Below are 20,219 nucleotides of genomic sequence, written 5' to 3' on the forward strand. Positions count from 1 at the left end.
AGTCGACTGTATACGAAAGTGTCAGTCATTTAAATAGCTATTTGAGTCTTAAGAAACTTGACCCCTGGAACGAACAGGGCCCTGCTTTCCTCAAAGACTTTGTCTTCAAGTAACTACTGAGAAAAGTATGCAAAAGCGAAAGAAGAAGGAGCCAAACTGCATGGAATGGTTTTAGAATTTGAAGGAAAGCTAGATACTTGTGGAAAACAAGTCATTGTGTTGAATGCTGAAAAAGAGGACTTAATTGAACAGAGAGAGCAATTAGGAAATGATTTAAGACAATGTCAAGATGAATTGGAAACAACTCTGATCCAAGTAAAAGGTCTGCAAAATGACAGATGTAAAGCGGTTGAAAATGAAAGGATAGTTTTGAAGGACCGGGATGTTTTGGAAATGCGTCTTTGCAAAACAGTCAGGGAGAAAGATTTGGGCACTGTAAAAATGGAGATACTTGAAGGCGAGGTCATACATTTAAAAAGGGACAGTGAAGAAATGAGGAGAGTAAATCAGGTGCTTAGGGGAGAACTCAAATCTACTGAAGTTGAAAGTGAGTGTCTCAAGCAACAAATAGGGGCCCTGCATGCTGCCTCTCGGTGGGCTGCAAAGCTGACACCTGACGGCAAAAAGGAACAGCCGGAACCAGCCAATGCATGGAGTCGCACACCGTCTCCACATTTAGGCCCCGGGTTGCCTCGTCCTGATCATACCCCTCCCTGTAGTCTTTCTCCACCCAGGGTAAGAAGCTCATCGCACAGACGAACTTCCTCTCCCGAGAGTCCTGACCGAAAGGTTAACATGCGCCAGTTGAGAGAACTGGCTAAAGATTGTGAAACCTTTAACCCAGCAGACAAGGAAGGAAATGTGGAAGCGTATATTAAGGACATTAAGTATGCTTTGCGTTTCTGTCCTGAGGCTACGGAGAAGTAAAAGGTTCTCCTAATCCGCAAAACTACCTCTCGCCAAGTCCATTCTTGGATGGAGAGGCAAGGGTCCGTGGTCTGCGATAGTTTTCAACGCTTGTGCAGAGCATTAATTAGGGACTATTCCAGGTTCATTGATCCAGTGGCAGCAGTGACTTCCGCACACCAGATCAAACAGGGTAAGCATGAGTCCCCCCGTGATTACTATAAAAAGCTTAGGAAAACCTATTTTGTGGGTCAAGATCGACCCGGGGCCGAGGAAGAGGTGAGCTTTAAAGGGTTGTTTGTTGCTAATTTGTTCCTAACAATTAAGGAAATGATCATATTACATGCAGACGCAACGTATATGAACATAGCCGAAATTCGTAAAATGGCACAGAAAGCTTCGGAAAGCAAGTACAATAGCGCTTCTGATCGTAAAGATTCAAGCACCCAAGTACTGGCAAGGTGCTCTGAGAGCACTAGTTCTCCACTGGAGTTAGAGGGGACAGAGATTCAATGAAGGAAAGAACCTCCCAAGGATGGAACCCAAGACACTCAGGCTTACAATAAAAAAAGAAAGAAAATCCTAAGTGGAGTAAGAGTAAAACAAGGTACAAGAAAAAGTATAAAGGAAAGAAATCTGCTCCTAGCCCAGTTGGGTTAACTCATTCTCTGAGCAATGCTGCAGTTTCTGAGCTGCTGCTACGTTTAGCTCTGCTCCCTTTGCCCCCTCTTCCCAAACTGGAAGTTAGTAGCCAGGGTAAAGGGCCGGACTCGCCACCTGAGGCATGACTTGCTCTGGAACCACCCCCTGTCCCGCCTCCGTGTTTTTGATTGGATGTGAGGAACAGCAGGGGGGTTTCTCTGACACATCAGCCCACTGGGACCTCCCAGTGGGGGAAGTTGCCTGCAGGCAAGCTGAACCTTTGGTGATGTTACTGGGTGATCTGACACAGAGAGGCAGAGCCAAGCAAGTTTACATAGAAGTGACCATTGAGAGGGTGTGGAAGTGTGAAGCCTTGTTGGACACTGGGGCTGAAATTTGTTTAATGTCTGCCAACACATTTGGCAACCTGAAACAAATTATGGAAACCTCAGACCAACGACTGAAAGTGGAAGCTTGTAGTGTGAACGTTACAAGTTACACAGAGACTAAGGCACAGCTCAGTCGAAAGGCGTTGTTAGAGTTCACCTTTGGGAAGATTAAGTTGGTTCATCCAGTTTATATTTCCAAATATGAAACAGAGAAGTTGATCATTGGTCAGGATCTATTGAACAGGTTAGATCCACTTATCGATTGCAAACGGAACAAGTTGTGGGCTGAAGTTCAATCACCAAAGCAGGTGGAATTGAATGACCGATATGATACAGCCACCAAGGTACAACTTCCCAATGAGACCATTTTTGTGCATGTCCCTAAAGGGGGCACCGGCTTACCATGTAAGCCAACCATTCGAACCCAGGTCCCTACCCACTATAGACATAGTGAAGGTCAGGTGCCTGAATAACACTTGAATCCCCAGCCACCTCCCTCTGTTAATCAACTTCCCCCTATTGGTTACCATCAGTAATCATATTCAATCCTGACTAATACTAAAACCAAGTGTTTTTTTTTTTTTTTTTTTATGTACTTGTGTAATAATATGTAACATGTATATGTGCTAGTATAGGATTTTCAAATTGATTGGAATACAATTCTGCTTAGATAATGAACTATTAGTTTGTTTTCTTTTCTCAAGGTCATGAATGGTGAAGTCCACTGTTGAATTCTGTTACATAACTAGGAGATAAATGCTTAACGTCTTATTTTGTCTTGAAGGGGATAACATCCTTGTCGACCTCAGTCCCATTCAAGAAAGGGGGTATGTAGCATTATGTTGGGTGTATTTTGATAAGAGCATTTTAGCTCTGAGCTGAAGCACTGATCTAAAGAAGACCTCTCCCCCCAAAGTTATCAGATTTCCTTAAAGCGTGGGACTGGTTTGCATCAAAGTGACAGTCTGGGAGGATGGCACCAAGAATGTGCCAAATAGTTTGGAATCCTGCTATGAAATGTCTGGGGAAGGGGGCCTGTAGGTAATAAAAACTCTTTGAAATGGACGAGAGCCAAAATCCCGACACAGAGCTACGAACCCGGGCCAACAGGCATTTCCAAAAGATGGCATGAATTGACAGCAGTAATAAATCAAGCCCCCCTCCAATAGGACACTGGGGGCTGAAACCGAAATCCAATCTCACAAACTCAAGAACCAATCACCTATTGATCTGACAGGCGTATAAAGGGTAGCGCACGGCATCTCTCTCTCTCTCTCTCTCACCTGAACCAGTAACTCGCTGCCATAGCTCAACCTGTAGCTCTGTTGCCCGAACTGGAACCAGAAACCAACCAAGTCTTTGCCGGCAACAGAAGAGTTAAACTGGGAGAAGGAGATTGAGCCGTACGAAGAATTCTTTTAAAGAACTTTACAGATTGCGCTGCCCGCCTGTGCCCACCTGATCAGTGGAGTTTTACAGCTGGACAATTGACAAGTCGACTGTATACGAAAGTGTCAGTCATTTAAATAGCTATTGAGTCTTAAGAAACTTGACCCTTGGAAACTAACAGGGCCCTGCTTTCCTCAAAGACTTTGTCTTCAAGTAACTACGGTGGAAACCCTGCTTGCCAAGAAGATTTTGTGCTCTACTTTCGCGAAACCCCAACTTCCAGGTGCATCGACTGAGTGGAAGTTCTTGGACAAAGCCGAACCGGACTGCCTTTGTTCCAAAACACACGGACCTCGTGCCGTGTGCTGTTATCTGAGCCCGAAGCCAGAGAGGCCTCTCTGCGACGAAGTTCAGATAAGTTTAACAGTTTGGAGTTTGTGATTCATGACATTTGAGAAATCAATTAGAAATGTTAATCTGTGATTCATAACTCTAGAATGTGTAATATCATTTAGTTTTCTTAAATATAAATGTGTGTTGCATTCAACTGTTTTTTAGAAATAAAATCTGTCAATGCCGAGAAATATCTTCTCATTCCTGACTAATTGTTTAGTCTGAAATTGACACAAGTTAATAGACACCAGATTATAGGTGGCCCTGCCTATCCTTAATCATTGAATAATAATAATCAGTTAAGGGAAATTATGGTAACAAGTAATGATAGGATCTTTCTCGGCACCTAAATGTAAATGAGACATGATATATATATATATATATATATATATATATATATATATATATATATATATATATATATAATATACACTCACCTAAAGGATTATTAGGAACACCTGTTCAATTTCTCATTAATGCAATTATCTAACCGACCAATCACATGGCAGTTGCTTCAATGCATTTAGGGGTGTGGTCCTGGTCAAGACAATCTCCTGAACTCCAAACTGAATGTCTGAATGGGACAGAAAGGTGATTTAAGCAATTTTGAGCGTGGCATGGTTGTTGGTGCCAGACGGGCCGGTCTGAGTATTTCACAATCTGCTCAGTTACTGGGATTTTCACGCACAACCATTTCTAGGGTTTACAAAGAATGGTGTGAAAAGGGAAAAACATCCAGTATGCGGCAGTCCTGTGGGCGAAAATGCCTTGTTGATGCTAGAGGTCAGAGGAGAATGGGCCGACTGATTCAAGCTGATAGAAGAGCAACTTTGACTGAAATAACCACTCGTTACAACCGAGGTATGCAGCAAAGCATTTGTGAAGCCACAACACGTACAACCTTGAGGCGGATGGGCTACAACAGCAGAAGACCCCACCGGGTACCACTCATCTCCACTACAAATAGGAAAAAGAGGCTACAATTTGCACAAGCTCACCAAAATTGGACAGTTGAAGACTGGAAAAATGTTGCCTGGTCTGAAGAGTCTCGATTTCTGTTGAGACATTCAGATGGTACAGTCAGAATTTGGCGTAAACAGAATGAGAACATGGATCCATCATGCCTTGTTACCACTGTGCAGGCTGGTGGTGGTGGTGTAATGGTGTGGGGGATGTTTTCTTGGCACACTTTAGGCCCCTTAGTGCCAATTGGGCATTGTTTAAATGCCATGGCCTACCTGAGCATTGTTTCTGACCATGTCCATCCCTTTATGACCACCATGTACCCATCCTCTGATGGCTACTTCCAGCAGGACAATGCACCATGTCACAAAGGTCGAATCATTTCAAATTGGTTTCTTGAACATGACAATGAGTTCACTGTACTAAACTGGCCCCCACAGTCACCAGATCTCAACCCAATAGAGCATCTTTGGGATGTGGTGGAACGGGAGCTTCGTGCCCTGGATGTGCATCCCACAAATCTCCATCAACTGCAAGATGCTATCCTATCAATATGGGCCAACATTTCTAAAGAATGCTTTCAGCACCTTGTTGAATCAATGCCACGTAGAATTAAGGCAGTTCTGAAGGCGAAAGGGGGTCAAACAGAGTATTAGTATGGTGTTCCTAATAATCCTTTAGGTGAGTGTGTATATATATATATATATATATATATATATATATATATATGGGAGGAAACTGGAGTGCCTGGAGGAAACCCACACGGACACAGGGAGAACATGCAAACTCCACACAGACAGGCACCCTGAGCTGAGATGTATTATAATATATTATATAATATACCAGGAAATATATTTGTGGCATACTCTACAATATATTTTGCTTTGAAGGCTACATATATGGTAAGTATGGCAATATATTTTGAAATATATTTGTCAAAACACATATTTTAAAATATATTGCAATATATTTCATTTTCGTAAGGGAGAGTATAAATAATAATAAACTGCTGTCTCACTAAAGAACTACATTTCATATTTCTAGAGTTTTAAGGCTGACTCTGTTTCTCTTTGGACCTGGCGAGGGCTGACACAGCCTTCTCAACAGTATAGATTCATTCAATCATTTCAAATAAAGTTATCATATCTATAAGGCTCTGCATTCTGTTGTTGCCCTGCATCTTGTTGTTTAACAAAACCTGCTGTGTTTGCATCATTGACGAAGAGGTTACTCATTCATAAAGTCTATGTAGTAAGTAATTTAAATGTCTCTTGTTAATGAGTTACAATTTGCTTAGTAAGCTTGTTTGCACCAATCAGGAAGGAAAGAACTGTCTTCGCAATCTTGTGCACAAGCCATGAATACCAAATGTAACTTAGAATTGTTGAGACTGTCTGAGGAAACTTCTCCTGTCAGGCCCTGCAGCTGCCGGAATAAAGAATCAACCTTCTACCACACACAGAGTCTCAGGCTATTTTCTGCCACTCTTCACCCGCTCACACGCAAACAGACAGAGATGGATTTGGAGTAGAGTAGTTATTTATTGAGATGCAGATTTGATTAGCAGTGGAAGGGGATTCGGTTCAAGTCAAGCCTGGAAAAACGTGTAAAGTAAAAATTACCCTTGAAAATCCCTTATTAAATCGCACATAAAGTACAGTATACATGGTATTGTGTAACCCTGTACAGGAATATGTATGTATACAGAATATCATACAGAGTACATATGCAAATTATAATTTTACAGTATTTTTAATTACAGAACAGAGAGAGAGTGGGTGAGGCAGATATTGAGATTGATCTCTTTCTCTGCAGGCAGGATATTAGCTTACATGCAGGGTGACCTCTTTCATCAAGTGCAAACAGACATGGAAACAGTGTCAGTCAATAAGCAGGCAGACCGAGTAACAGGGAACAGTGCTCTAGGAGACTGTCAAGTCCTTGTGTAAAAGCGAGTGTCTAGGTGACTATGCATCTGTCAAGTACTGAGTCTGTCTCTCTCCCTCCCTCTCTCTCTCTCTCTCTCTCTCTCTCTCCCTCTTGTTCTGTATTTCTGTGTTGGTCTTTAGTTGGTGGCCACCGTGACATCAATCCAGGAGCGCAGGGCCGAGATGCGTGTGAACACACCGGGAAAGTAGACGTAGCAGTTGTAAAACCCCCAGGACACGATGCCCACCTGTTGCCAGACACCCCCACTCTCGCACACCAGAGGGCCACCTGAGTCTCCCTGCACAGAGAGAGACAGGAAGGGAGGTAGAGAGTGAGGGAGGGAAAGGAGGAGAGGGAGAGTTAGAGGCAAGAGTGTGCCTGTGTGTGTGTATGACTGAGTTTGTGTGTTTGAGTATATGTGCGTTTCTGTGTGTACGTTTACATTTGTGTGTATATATGATTGTGAGTCAGTGTGCATGTATGTCATTGCCAGTGTGTGTGAGTGTAAGTTTGTGTATATGAAGTGTGTCAGTGTGTTACCAAGCAGGTGGAGGCCCCAGCAGCCCCTGCACACATCATGTTGTTAGTGATCTGGGTGCCCCAGTACAGCTGGCAGATTGCTTGAGACATCAGGGGCATCGACACCTGCTGGAGGCGAGGGGGAGAGGCTGCAGAGAGACAGAGAGAGAGAGAGGGAGAGACAAGGGAATGATTAAGACACAGCCAGGCAGACAGAGAGACACACTCACACAACCACACACACATTACCTGCACACAGACAGCCAGACACACTCACACACAGACACTCACCAACGATTCCAGTATGGCCCCAGCCTGTGGTCACACACTGAGTGCCGGCAGCGAAGTTGGTGGTGGAGGTGGCCAGGCAGACCGGCTGAACGCGGTCAGTGAGCAGGGCAGGGGAGGACAGCTTTACCAGGGCGATGTCGCTGTCAAAGGTGTTGCTGTTGTGTTGGGGGTTTGTGATGACCTGAAAACACACACACAGACAGGTAAACAAACACACAAATAGGTGAACACACAGAGACACACTCACAAACACACAGAAAGGTAAACACACACAGAGAAACACACCCATAAACACACACAGACAGGTAAACATCTACAGAGACACACACAGACACGTAAACACACAGAGACGCGCACAAGCACACAGAGAGACACACATACAGAGATGGAGACAAGCATACATAGAGATACACATAAACATTCACATTCAGAGACACAGAGACACACTTTTTAGTGGGGCTTCCCCACCATGTGGAGAGAACATTAAATTGTCCCCTTCAATATTGTATGCCCGGCTCCATAGGTGTAGGGGACGCACCCCCCCCCTCCCAATTTTGAAATGAAACCTACGCCCCTGCACATACACACGCAAACACAGAATTATGTAACTTCTATTCAACTTGTCATTTACCTGTACAGGTTAAGATTTGTTCACATAGTTGTAATTATTATGAAATCATCATTAAATAACGGGGGGCGGTGTTACCCTGGCGATGCTCTTGTTCTGAATCGGCTCAGTGTTGGAGGAGCGGTCGTACTCCCCCAGGATGGCTCTGTGCTGGCCAGGGCTGGGGAGGTGAGCAGATAGGGGAGCGTCAGGTGAGGACAGGACTGCACTGCACTATACTGGACTGGACACTATTACACTGGACTAGACTGGACTGCATGGACTAGATGGACTAGATTAATGTAGATATTACTACTATACTAGACTGGACTGTTTTACACTGGACTGGACTGTATCATGCTGGAATAGATTATACTTGACTGGACTGGAGTGGCCTGTACTGTATAATACTGGACAGGACTAAACTATACCGAATTGACTGGACAGGATTACAATATATTTGACTGGACTGTGCAATCCTGGACTGGTGTGGACTATATTACACTGGACTGGACTACATTATACTAGACTGGACTGTAGAATAATGCCTGGACTGCACTGGTCAGCACTAATGTACTGGTCTAAACTGGACTAGACTGTACTGTAGTGTACTGTGATATACTGGATTGTACTTAAGTGTGCTGTGCTCTACTATATTGTACTGTACTGCACTCTGCTGTAAAGGACTGGAATGGTCAGCACTGTACTGTAACGGTCCAGAGGAGGGGGCTTACGTGACTCCACAGAGGGCTGAAGTCATCACCCAGTACTCGTTGATTAAGGATCCGCTGCAGAAATGGAAACCAGTGGAGTCCTGCAACACACAATACCCTGACTGACACACAACACAACAACCTGACAGACACATAACCTCATATGAGACAAAAGTGTCGAATAGGAGAAAAATAATATTTAGTGTGGGGGGAATAAAGTGCCTTAATGGAGTAAGGAAAAAATGTCAAAGGTGAGCAGTGCAGACAGGACAGAGATGTAGTGTTGCCCTAACAGGAGAGACAGTTTATTATCCCAGGGCAGCCCTGGCTCTGTCCTGAGCTCTCAGACTCACCTGCAGAGACACCTGCCAGGGCCAGGACCCTGACACCGCATTGTGTCCGTTCAAGATCCTATTGTAGCCGCTGATCACCGGCTTGATACTGGGCACTCCACAACCAGCTGAGAGAGAGGGGGAGGGAGAAGGGCAAAGAGAGTGAGTGGGGGGGAGAGAGACATCAGGACATAGGGATCATTGAGAGCAGACCCTGCTAAAAACACTCCTGCTCACACTGTACCTGTAATATCTCATTAATACCCCCCCTGCACCCCTCCTCTACAATACTGCATTATTACATCACACTCAGCTCTGTCTAATCAGCTCCCCTCTATTGCTCCTGGTTGGTAATGATTCTGTGCTCACTCCTGCACTTTAAATAGTCTCACAGTCACTGTACAATTAGTAACAATGGCTGATCTGACCCCACACTCACCCAGCGCAGACCCCATTAGGGCCAAACAGCATGCAATCCACAGCATTCTTCTGTCTGTCTGTCTGTCCGTCTCAGAGGCTACGTGGGTCTTTAAAGCAATGCTGACCTGAGGACTGTGGACAAGAGATCTCATTATCTCTCTCCCTCTCTCTCTCCTTCTACCTCTGTCTCACAGAATTAGCTCCAGTCTACCCCATGTACTTTATACCCTGTACTGGGTTTGGAAAGGCAGGAAATTTAATGTTTTCCCTGTCTTTACGTTAACCAGGTTTCAATGATCAGTCTGAGGTGGGGTGGAGGCTGACGTAACTTAAGAGACACCCCCCTTTATGAATGAACAAAACTTTTCAATGTGTGTTTCCCATCCAACAACCTCTGATCAGACAACCAATCTATGATATGCCGACTAAATGTACTGATTCAGACACACAAAGAGCATCTCTGCGGCCAATCACGTGACCGATATCATTCAGAAATTAAATACATGACAATGGAAGTCTTGCTTTGATTCCATTCAGAATTTGAGCCATCAGTGTGAAATGAAGGGTCAGCATTAGGAACCTCAGTTTGGGAGGTTTGGTTTTCTCTTGCTTTTTATTTTCCTTAATTCGAACCTTTTTCAGTTTCTGATCTTCAGTTACCACCTGTAGATTTTATCAGCTACCACATTCCACTCAGATATTGTATCAGATGCCATTCGGATTTTATATCAAGTGTCACTCGAATTTTGTGTCAGATATTGAGGTAAGAAAATGCACTGCATAAAGCCTCTTGTTTTGATAGATCTGTGTGCCTGTCTGAGGTATGTGCAAGAAATACAGACATATATGGTGATTTCCATACTGATTGTTAGCCATAATAAAGTTTTAAATCAATGTAGAGTATAGATGGGTATAATTAAAATGATTTATATATATATATATATATATATATATATATATATATATATATATATATATATAGATAGATAGATATTATTATATTTCTTAGAAGACACCCTTAGGCAGGATGACTGTATATGTAAAACTGCAGTTCTGTCCTCTTGCTATTTGTTCCGATTGAATTCCCCCATAAGTGTCATTAGTTCATGCATTATTATGATGACAGGACATTTAGCAGCGCATATCTCAGTTAAAAAAACTGTGCTCATGTTGATCAACTGAAACCTCTTCCAAAATTAATCAATACAGATGTGGTGTCAACAGCAGCCTGGAAAGAGGAATCAGATAGTTCATTCCTGCATTGGGATGTAAAGATAAAAACAGTTTTGACTCAAAAGCAAAAACAAAAAAGACATCTTTGTAGACAGCATGACATGATATTGACCTGAAAGTGCTGATATATCCCCTGTATGGAGGACTTGCATTGCTGAGCAACATGCAGTGTTACTCCTCATAACGTTTTACAATTCGAGTCCTAAATAATGTTATTAAGTGGATTAAAGTATTTAGAAGCTTGAAAAGATACTAGAAACTTACCAAAGATGATTTCCCAGTTATCACTTCACAAACAGCAGTTGAGGCAATTGTGGTCAGAAGAGACTGAAATCAGGACTCTGTCAAACCGTTAAATATCCTCAGTGGAGGTGTAACCTGATCCCAGTTGCTGACGTAAAGGAAATGTGGTTAACTACTTGAGATGGTTAAACTTGACTATTTATTTCCTGCAGAAAGGACGATACATATTTATGCAACATAATATCTCTGTATTAATTGGAATGTAGGTGTAATGTTTGTTCTTCCTTATTCCTTGTTTTTATTTTTTATTGTTTTCCGGACTCTGCTTACAAACGGTGATTATGCTCACCCTTAACTGAATTATTTCAACACAGAGTAGGCATTAAATATCCTGTTTATTATTGTCTATAGTCAGGTACATAACTGTAAAATGTAGCAAGAGTTCCTGAATTCCTAGAGCTGGACACACAAACAAACCAGTTGGGGTGGTTTATTAGTTATAAGTTAATTGCCCTTGACAGCTTTGAGCTGTTTATTGCCATTGTCATGCCTGGAGTGGACCAGCTCAAAGCACGTCCCCCTGCTCTGTGTCTCTTGGGCCACCCTGGCATGACTGGATGGGAAGCACACAGCCGCAATTCTGAAGGATCGCTGCGTTGATCAGGGTAGGGGTACATTGTGAGCTCCATGGTGGTTTCAGTGACCCCAGTGACTGCAGCTTCTGGATGTCCTCTCTTCACCCCTCTGATGGAGCCAGTCTCAGTGTCTAGTTCAGGAGACCCCTCAGGGCCTGCAGGGAATGAAACAGTGGAGACTTGGTCCCCACGCTGGAGAGAAGCCATGTCTGCCTGGGAGAGGAACACAAGTGTGGACAGTGCAGTGCCAGTGACCACAAAGTGGCAAAAACTAACAATATTGGAAAATTGGAGTTCCTTGGTCTGTAGAGCCCAAATTTATCAGAATACATTTACACAGATGCAGTTTCAAATAGATACAAAATAACAGGTTTTATTAAAGCAACAACTAAACAACTAGTAATACCAGAGGTAGAAAAGTAATTATTCAAAGACCTGTTAGAGCTGCCCAGGTCAACTGTAAGTGCTGTTATTGTGAAGTGGAAATGTCTAGGAGCAACAACAGCTCAGCCACAAAGTGAAAGACCACACAAGCTCACAGAATGGGAGCGCCAATCACAAAGCTCGCCGCCATTGGACTCTGGAGCAGTGCAAATGTGTTCTAGTCTGGAGTGATGAATCACGCTGTACCATCTGGCAGTCCTACAGACGAATCCAAATGCATAGTGCCAACTGTTAAGTTTGGTGGTGGAGGAATAATGGTCTGGGGATGTTTTTCATGGTTCGGGATAGACCCCTTAGTTCCACGAAAGGGAAATGTACAGCATACAGTGACATTCTAGATGATTTTGCGCTTTCATCTTTGTGGCAACAGCTTAGGAACGGCTCTTTCCTGTTTCAGCATGACAATATCCCTGTGCACAAAGTGAGGTCCATACAGAAATGATTTGTCAAGATTGGTGTGGAAGAACTTGACTGGCCTGCACAAAGCCCTGACCTCAACCATATCGAACACCTTTGGGATGAATTGTAATGCTGACTGTGAGCCAGGCCTGACCGCCCAACATCAGTGCCCGACCTCACTAATGCTCTTGTGGCTGAATGGCAGCAAATCCCTGCAGCAATGTTTCAACATCTAGTGGAAAGCCTTCCCAGAAGAGTGAAGGCTGTAGGGAGGTTGAATGTTCCCTAACAGCATTTATCACAGAGTGTAGAAGCTCTCCATCAAGAGGTTACAAGCATTTATGTGTGCCGTTTTCAAATAACTATTAAGAAAAATGTAAAGAAACATCTGATCCAAATACTACATAGACTAGTAATACAAAACACATCACATACAGTAAAAATAAAGCTACAGGCTTTTTCTGTGCACACCAGTGTGAAAAGCCATCTTTTCCTATTGAGTGACAGGGAGCAGTGCCTCTCAGGGTGCAGCTGCACCGAGATCGCCTTCTTTAAAAGCTAAGCCCAAATGGTGGTTTCAGGAACGCCTCTAATGAAGTTCTCATTTGATAGGTTACATCCCAACCAATAGCAGGTTAACAGGAGTTTTGTACCTGAAGTCAGGAAGCCAGAAAAAATAGGTTTGTTTAGTTTAACACTAGTGCTACTAGTCTGAACATGAAACGCCTGTGTTGCCACTGAGAGGTAGCTGTACCCCTCTACTTTCAATTTTTATACAGACCTAAGCCAAACTTTTTGGGCTCTGTACTTTTCACCATGGACCCTCTCCCTTCTCCCCTTCATCTCCTCCCTCCTCAACTCCTCCCTCCTCTCTGGCTGTTTCCCCTCTGCATTTAAACAAGCTGCTGCCATCCCACTGCTCAAGAAACCAACCCTTGACGCCACCTCTCCTCAGATCTACCGCCCTGTCTCCTTAATCCCCTTCCTCTCAAAGACTCTCGAGCGGGCGGTCCACTATCTAAATTAAATAACTAAACAGATGAGTCTTCAGCTGTGATTTAAAGGCTAAGACAGAGGGGGCATCTCTTACGTTGGCTGGAAGATCGTTCCACAGTTTTGGGGCCCTATAACTGAATGCTTTAAATGTTAGTAAGAGCACTTTAAAGCCCATCCTGTAGTGCACGGGCAGCCAGTGAAGAGAAGCCAATACTGGAGTGATGTGTTCATGTTTTTTTGTATTTATAAGAATTCTTGCAGCAGGATTTTGGACTAACTGAAGTGCAGAAATAGCTCTGTTTGTGCTGCCTGACAGAATGGCATTACCGTAATCCAATCTAGATGTAACAAATGCGTGTATCAATTTCTCAGTGTCCTGTAATGAGAGGAATTGTCTCAGTCTAGCAATGTTTCTAAGCTGGAGGAATGAAGAACCCGACACATTCTGGTTATGTGGTTCAAAGGATAGATTATGATCACAGATGACACCCAGGTTTCGTGCCATCTCCTTAAGGGAGAAAATAAAGTTATTACTCAGTTTTGTCAGTGCATGATGAACAGTTAGATTTTTGTCCCCTAAAATTAGGACTTCTGTTTTGTCAGAATTAAGCATAAGAATTTTTTTTGTCATCCATGTTTTAATCTCAGACAGACAGCAGATTAGTTTTTCTAGGTCTATGGTATTGTTAGGATTTACTGACAGATATAATTGTGTTTTGTCTGCGTAACTGTGAAAGTTAGTATTATGTCGTCTAATGATATCACCTAAAGGGAGCATGTACAATGAAAAAAGTATAGGTCCGAGGACTGAGCCCTTAAGCCCTTAGGTCGATAGTGTTTTAGTAGATTTCTTAAAAGTGATTTAATTACAGCTATTTTAAACGATTCGGGAACAGATTCTGAGGATAAAGAGACATTAATAATGTTGTGTATTATGTGAATAATTAATGGCAGTGATTGTTTTAGCAGTTTAGTGGGTATAGGGTCTAGTGCGCAGGTTATAGTTTTCATTTTAGTAATTACGGAGACCAATTCCTTGTGATTTACTGTGTTAAACGAGTCCAAGGTAGGCAGGGGCTGAGAAGGACTGCAGGCATTGGCTATAGTATTTGTGTATGTTTCCAGTTCTATCTGTTTTCTAATGCCGTTGAGTTTGCTATTGAAATGGTCCATGAAGTCATTGCAGGTGATATTGGGGGGATGACCTCTGAAGGCTTTACCTGCTGATTAGTAAGTGTCGCTATTGTGTTAAAAAGAAAACGTGGGTTATTCTTATGCGTCTCTATTAAATTAGAGTAGTAGGCAGTCCTAGCAGAGGACAGGGCCTGCTTGTATCTTATTATATTGTCATTCCATGCCATATGGAAGACCTCTAGTTTTGTTGCTCTCCATTTATTTATCTACGGCATTCTGTTTTAAGTGAGTGAGTGTGCTCGTTAAACCATGGTTTCATTGGTTTAATTTGTTGTGTCCTTAATGGGGCTACTGTATTTAAAGCAGTGCTTAGTATATTGTTTAAATTATTTAATAATTCATCTACAGATCCTGTTTTGATAAAGCTAGCATTTGGCAACAGAGTAGTACATTTATGAATAGCAGTAGGATTTAGGCAACGAGTTTCTATGTTCCTCTCCTGTGCATCTGATTCTACTCCAGGCAGCTCAGATGTAATAAGGCAGTGGTCAGAAATCGGCTGGTTTTGTGGTGATATTATTAGGTTGTGAATCTGTACCCTATGGGTAATAATTAGATATAGTGTGTGATTGTGACGATGTGTAGGTCCTGACACATGCTGAGTGAAGCCTACAGACTCCAATAGTGACAAGAAGTGACTAACAGTGAGGGGGTCATCTTTAATGTCAATATGTATGTGAAAGTCCGCCAAAATAATGAGTTTATCATAGTGTATGGCTAAGTCAGATAAGAGATCGTTAAATTCAGTCATAAAAAAGGAATAGGGGCCTGGTGGCCTTTAAACAGCTTTAAGCTGAAAAGGTGAATTAAGCCTAAATTCTACCTGGTGAATTTCAAAAGATGTGAAGCGGTCTAATGGCTTAGTAGACAGGCGCAGGTCTGTGCGGTATATGGTGGCTAGGCCCCCCCCACGGACTGTTGTACAGGCCTTCTGGCAATAAGAGAAGTCAATCCACTACTAATGGAATAGTGTCGTCTGGTCTTAACCAGGTCTCAGTCAAGGTGAGCACATCTATGTGTGTGTCAATTATGGTGTCATTTATTAAGGCTGCTTTTCTAAGTAGTGAGCGGATGTTTAAGACTGCAAGCTTATACAGGGCAGAAGTGATGTGAGCAGGGAATTTCTGTTGTGTAGTTTAAACTTTTATTAGATTGTTAAAGCGAGGGCCCCGAGAGGAAGGAATAGATCCAAGCCTATGAAAAATTACTGTTTTAATAGGATAACTATTCATTTTGTTAGTATAAGATTTAATTTCAGGACTATGTACTTTATTGGATGCCCTCAGGCAGGGATCTAGGATCGGGATCAGGCTATGCTGGGAGTTACAGGCAGACTGCAGTGTAGGACTGCGAGGCTGCAGCCTGATCGGTGCTCTGAAGAGTCACGTTTTTAAACAACTAGCTATATTATCAGATAACATTAGGGCTCCTCTCCAGCTGGGATGGAGCCCATCTCTTCATGTATTATAACACGTTCATTTTCAAAGTCAAAGTCATAAATTGCCCTCTCTCTCTCTCTCTCTCCATCTTAACACATGGCGATACCATGCTGTCTGGCAGGCAAACAGCTGGGAGGCCAAGGCTGCAGCCACTGACACTGACACCTCTTAGGGGGGGAATCCTGATATGTGTGGCCCTGTCTCACATCTTCTCTCCCAGCCTGAATTTTCTAGAGTTTCATGACTTTAATTAACTTTAGTTATCTATTTATTTTACCTCATTCTTTTTCTGTATGTATTTTACACACCTCTGATTTAATTCTTCATCCTCTCTCATGTCCCGATCAATATTACCCCCAGAAACCTGTGTTCTGAAAGCAACAGCACTTTCCCTTCCGACAAAACAAATTCCCTCTTCAGGTTCCCAAGCCTCCTCAGCTTTGTGCAACTTCCTCAAACCTTCCCTATTCTTTGCTAAAGAGTTGTCTAAGTTATGTATTGATATATGTAATACATATATAATACCATTATATTATATAATTATTCTATTATATCTAATGATTCCCACAAGTACTTCAGGAAAGTAAGTTTCATGAAGTGTGTACAGCCAATCACCTCTATACAAGCCGGACACAATAAGCAGGGAGAAAGTATCTCGAGTTCCGGTAGTGTCTGGGCTTTATTGAGCTTCAGGCTCGTCCAGTGTGAACACACAAACAGGGGGAAAACAAAAGCAAAACAAGCAGACAAACGTCCATACAAACAGGGTGCTCCGGGCAGTCAGGGGTTGTAGTGGCAGTCCTCCTTCTCATTGGTTAGCTCCTACTCTTGTGAAAGGAGAGGGATTAAATAGACGGAACACAGATGCCGCTGCCGCACAGTCGCCTTGGTGCTCATTGCCCGCAGCCGTGTGTCTGCAGCCTGTTTACAACACAGCTGCGGCACATGAGTACCTAATCAGCGAGCGTCAGCAGCAGCCGTGCTGTGACAGACAGCGGCCTGTCACAATTTCGCTAACAAAGAGCTTGTGTGAGCACTAAGACAGTTGCCAGCCTGTCCGGCTCGTAGGTCTTCATTGTTTCAGCTTCCTCCTATTGAAGTCCAATCTACACTGGTATGCGATCCCGAAGCCAGATTGAACTGATCAATAGTTTATCTCTTACCTACTCATTGTATTTAGGGATTCTGTGTTATGACTGGGGACATCAAACTCTTTGTCATGGAAATGACCTGCAAAGTTAAATTACAGCATTATAATTTCCCAAAGCACTTGGTTATTGCTTTATCCCATATCTAAGAAACCTTCACTGAGTAAGTGCTGTTTCCTCAGATTCCCATCTCTCTCTCTCTCTGTCGCTGTCCCTCTGTCTATATATATATATATATATATATATATATATATATATATATATATAAAAATGTATATATATATATATATATATATATATATAAATGTATGTATTATTTTATAAAAAAAATATATTTTGCTCTAATACATTTTCCCAACACCTGTTATAATCTACCTAGTTACAACCCTTTTTTCCCTCCCAGTCAACTCCTCTGATCGGATGTGGCACTCCAATCCCACTCATGCTTCCTTAACAGATAATCCACCACCAATTCGTCCTTCAGTTTTGACATCCCGTCCCAGTCTTTCCCATATTCCCAGTCTCTCATGTAATACTCTGGCCGAAATTACAATGTCAGCTGGCACTATTCTAACACCCAAATTGCCTCCTGCAATCGATCCGCATACCCAAGTAACCTTTGTTGATCGTAACACATATGTCACACCAATGCGCTGTAACACTGCAGTCGCACTGCGGAAATCCTCACTTTTCAGTAGCGCCCACCAGACTCTCTGGATTGCACTCTTGGGCACCAGCAACCACAATGCAGTCTCTGTCTCAACTACAGATAACCTGGCCACACACAACCTCACCACTCCTCTCTGGGGAGCTGGTGCAGAGCAAAGCCCAAAAAGCAATGACCTTTATACCTGGAAACATAGGAAATCTCGCTAGACTTACTCCACTCTTTATTCTTGATAGTGGGACGGTGACCCGGTGACTATTGATACCTGTACAGAACACTAATTAACAGGGTGGTATTGAAAATCCTAAACTCACCCATCGTCTTCTTCTGTACTGGCACCAAAGCCTGAGACACTGAAGCCACCATCCTGGTGGTCACAGAAATCCAGAGAGAGATGCACATCCAATCAAAAGATTTGTATGACAAGCAGCTGCAAGGAAAGGGTTCAAGAGGCAATCTCAAGAACAGTCTTAGCGAAGTTACAAACTACAGGAACTTTTATGCAGACCAGACAAGAGAGAAAGATAACAGGACCCACATGTCTGTCCTGTGATAACCTTAAGTTTGGTTTCTTGCCGGACAACTGCTCAGGAAGACCCATATATAGTCAAACCGGGGAGAATTAAAGCATACATAATGTTTAATATAAGGGGGTTTGTACGATGTATCAAGCCCAAATTGCTGGTGAAAATTGGTTCTTATCAGACTCTGTTCTTCTGGGTATCAGGGTTGAACTACAGCAAAGTACCATAGCACAGTGAAACAATGACCTTGTTTACACAGACACACAGGGAAAGAAATGCAGTTCTTCAAAAACATAGCTTTCATTTCATACACGTGTATGCCTTACTTTTTAAAGCAGGGGTGGTGAACCTTTTTCCTATCAAGGGCCATTCGAGTGTTCACAAATGTATTCATGGGCTGCAACATTAATTAATACACCTACATCAAAACATTAATACAGATTAAACTTGCATTCTAATGCAAAAACAAATCACTTTTTTCTAAACGCACACACTGCAGTCAAAACAAATAACTAGCCTACAATAAGCAAAAAGCTCAAAAACGGCATACAATAATGAAACAAGTGTAAATGTAAATTTTGGAATAATGCTCAAAAGCAATATTTTATTGCATTTATATTGCATTTATCAAAACATAATTGTACACTACAGTAAACATTTTCAACTGTGAACTTTGTTTTCAACATACAAAGCTACAGTGAATAAAATCAGTATATTTCAGTAAACTATTTACTATATATTAAGCCTGCATACCTGACAGCTCGGGACAGTCCACACAGGACACGTTTCCCTGCATGAGCTCGTACCTCACACTGCATTTTGACAGCCCTCTCCAGGTGAACACTTTTACTCCACGAATATATAGCATCGCAATAAATGCTCCATTGCTGATAATGTCCATGAATCATTATTTTGCATGCGATGTGCCTGTGTTATTGCACTCTGTACTATGTGCAGTAGCAATCGTATATTGATCAGTGGAGTAAAAGCACTCGGTGCCATTTGGACCTGGCGTTTCACTTGCAGTGTTTTCACTGCACTGGCACAAACCCACTAATTATCTGTCATTCCCAGTATCACTGATGCCCCTGAATCAGTCATGTTCATATACATGGCATTTCCAAAACGTGCTCTCTTCAGATTCCAATCCATGTTTATATGCGGGTAATCACTGTATCCACTCGATCTGAATTCAGTTGTAAGAAAACACCTGTAATGCTGTACAATGCGTGTATTTTTCAAGCACATGAGAGACTGCAGACAGGTAGAGATCACCACTTGAGCGCCAGACTGACTGTAAAGGGCAGGCAGGATTATGGGTTATATTTGAGTCATTATGTGTTTTAATGACCGGTGAAAATAACCAGATTTTGGCTATCTAATGTGGTTATAACTTATTTATTTTCTTGTTTATGCAGTTAAAACGCAGTAGAGATGTTTATTACATAAGCTCGGCACTTCTAGTATTAAGTGTATGTCACAGAAATAATTTTTTTCAAATGGACTCTAGGGCCGGAGCAAACAGCCTCAGGGGCTGTATACAGGCCGCAGGCCGGACGTTCCCCACCCCTGTTTTAAAGGAACAACTTACTGGTTAAAAAGTGTGAAGTATGGCCAAAAATGTGACTGTTCTCAGTCCCTCCGCATCATTCTCTAACAAAATTGCTTTCCTCGCAAAACTGCTTCTGGGTAATTATTGCATTTTGTAGCTTTGTATCCTATAATTCTGGAGTCACATGGCTAGATGAAATAAGGAACTGTTCTTTCAAAAACTCTGCTTACAATTGTTTTGGTGCCAGACTCA

At 42.5% G+C, this 20,219-nt stretch overlaps 1 protein-coding gene across 1 annotated transcript; it reads right to left on the reverse strand.

Moving 5' to 3' along the window:
* Positions 1-6,210: 6,210 nt before the first annotated feature.
* LOC136764987 (chymotrypsin-like protease CTRL-1) lies at positions 6,211-11,043 on the reverse strand. The gene is made up of 8 exons (XM_066719400.1): positions 10,991-11,043; positions 9,513-9,625; positions 9,095-9,201; positions 8,763-8,842; positions 8,128-8,209; positions 7,422-7,602; positions 7,152-7,279; positions 6,211-6,909 (listed from the first exon to the last, which is right to left on the reverse strand). Exons 2-8 carry the CDS (start codon positions 9,556-9,558, stop codon positions 6,748-6,750), a joined length of 786 nt encoding a protein of 261 aa, XP_066575497.1. The 5' UTR covers positions 9,559-9,625; positions 10,991-11,043; the 3' UTR covers positions 6,211-6,747.
* Between the last annotated feature and the right edge of the window lie 9,176 nt (positions 11,044-20,219).

This window comes from Amia ocellicauda, chromosome 12 (genome assembly GCF_036373705.1).
Source record: "Amia ocellicauda isolate fAmiCal2 chromosome 12, fAmiCal2.hap1, whole genome shotgun sequence".
In the NCBI taxonomy this organism is placed as follows: Eukaryota; Metazoa; Chordata; class Actinopteri; order Amiiformes; family Amiidae; genus Amia; species Amia ocellicauda.

Excerpts from the sequence above, each read along its gene's own strand:
- LOC136764987 (XM_066719400.1), bottom strand. The coding sequence starts at position 9,558 with ATGCTGTGGATTGCATGCTGTTTGGCCCTAATGGGGTCTGCGCTGG. Across the intron at positions 8,843-9,094 it reads CCTGGCAGGTGTCTCTGCAG|GACTCCACTGGTTTCCATTT; the intron begins GTGAGTCTGAGA and ends TGTGTGTTGCAG. Across the intron at positions 8,210-8,762 it reads TCAGCCCTCTGTGGAGTCAC|CCCTGGCCAGCACAGAGCCA; the intron begins GTAAGCCCCCTC and ends TCACCTCCCCAG.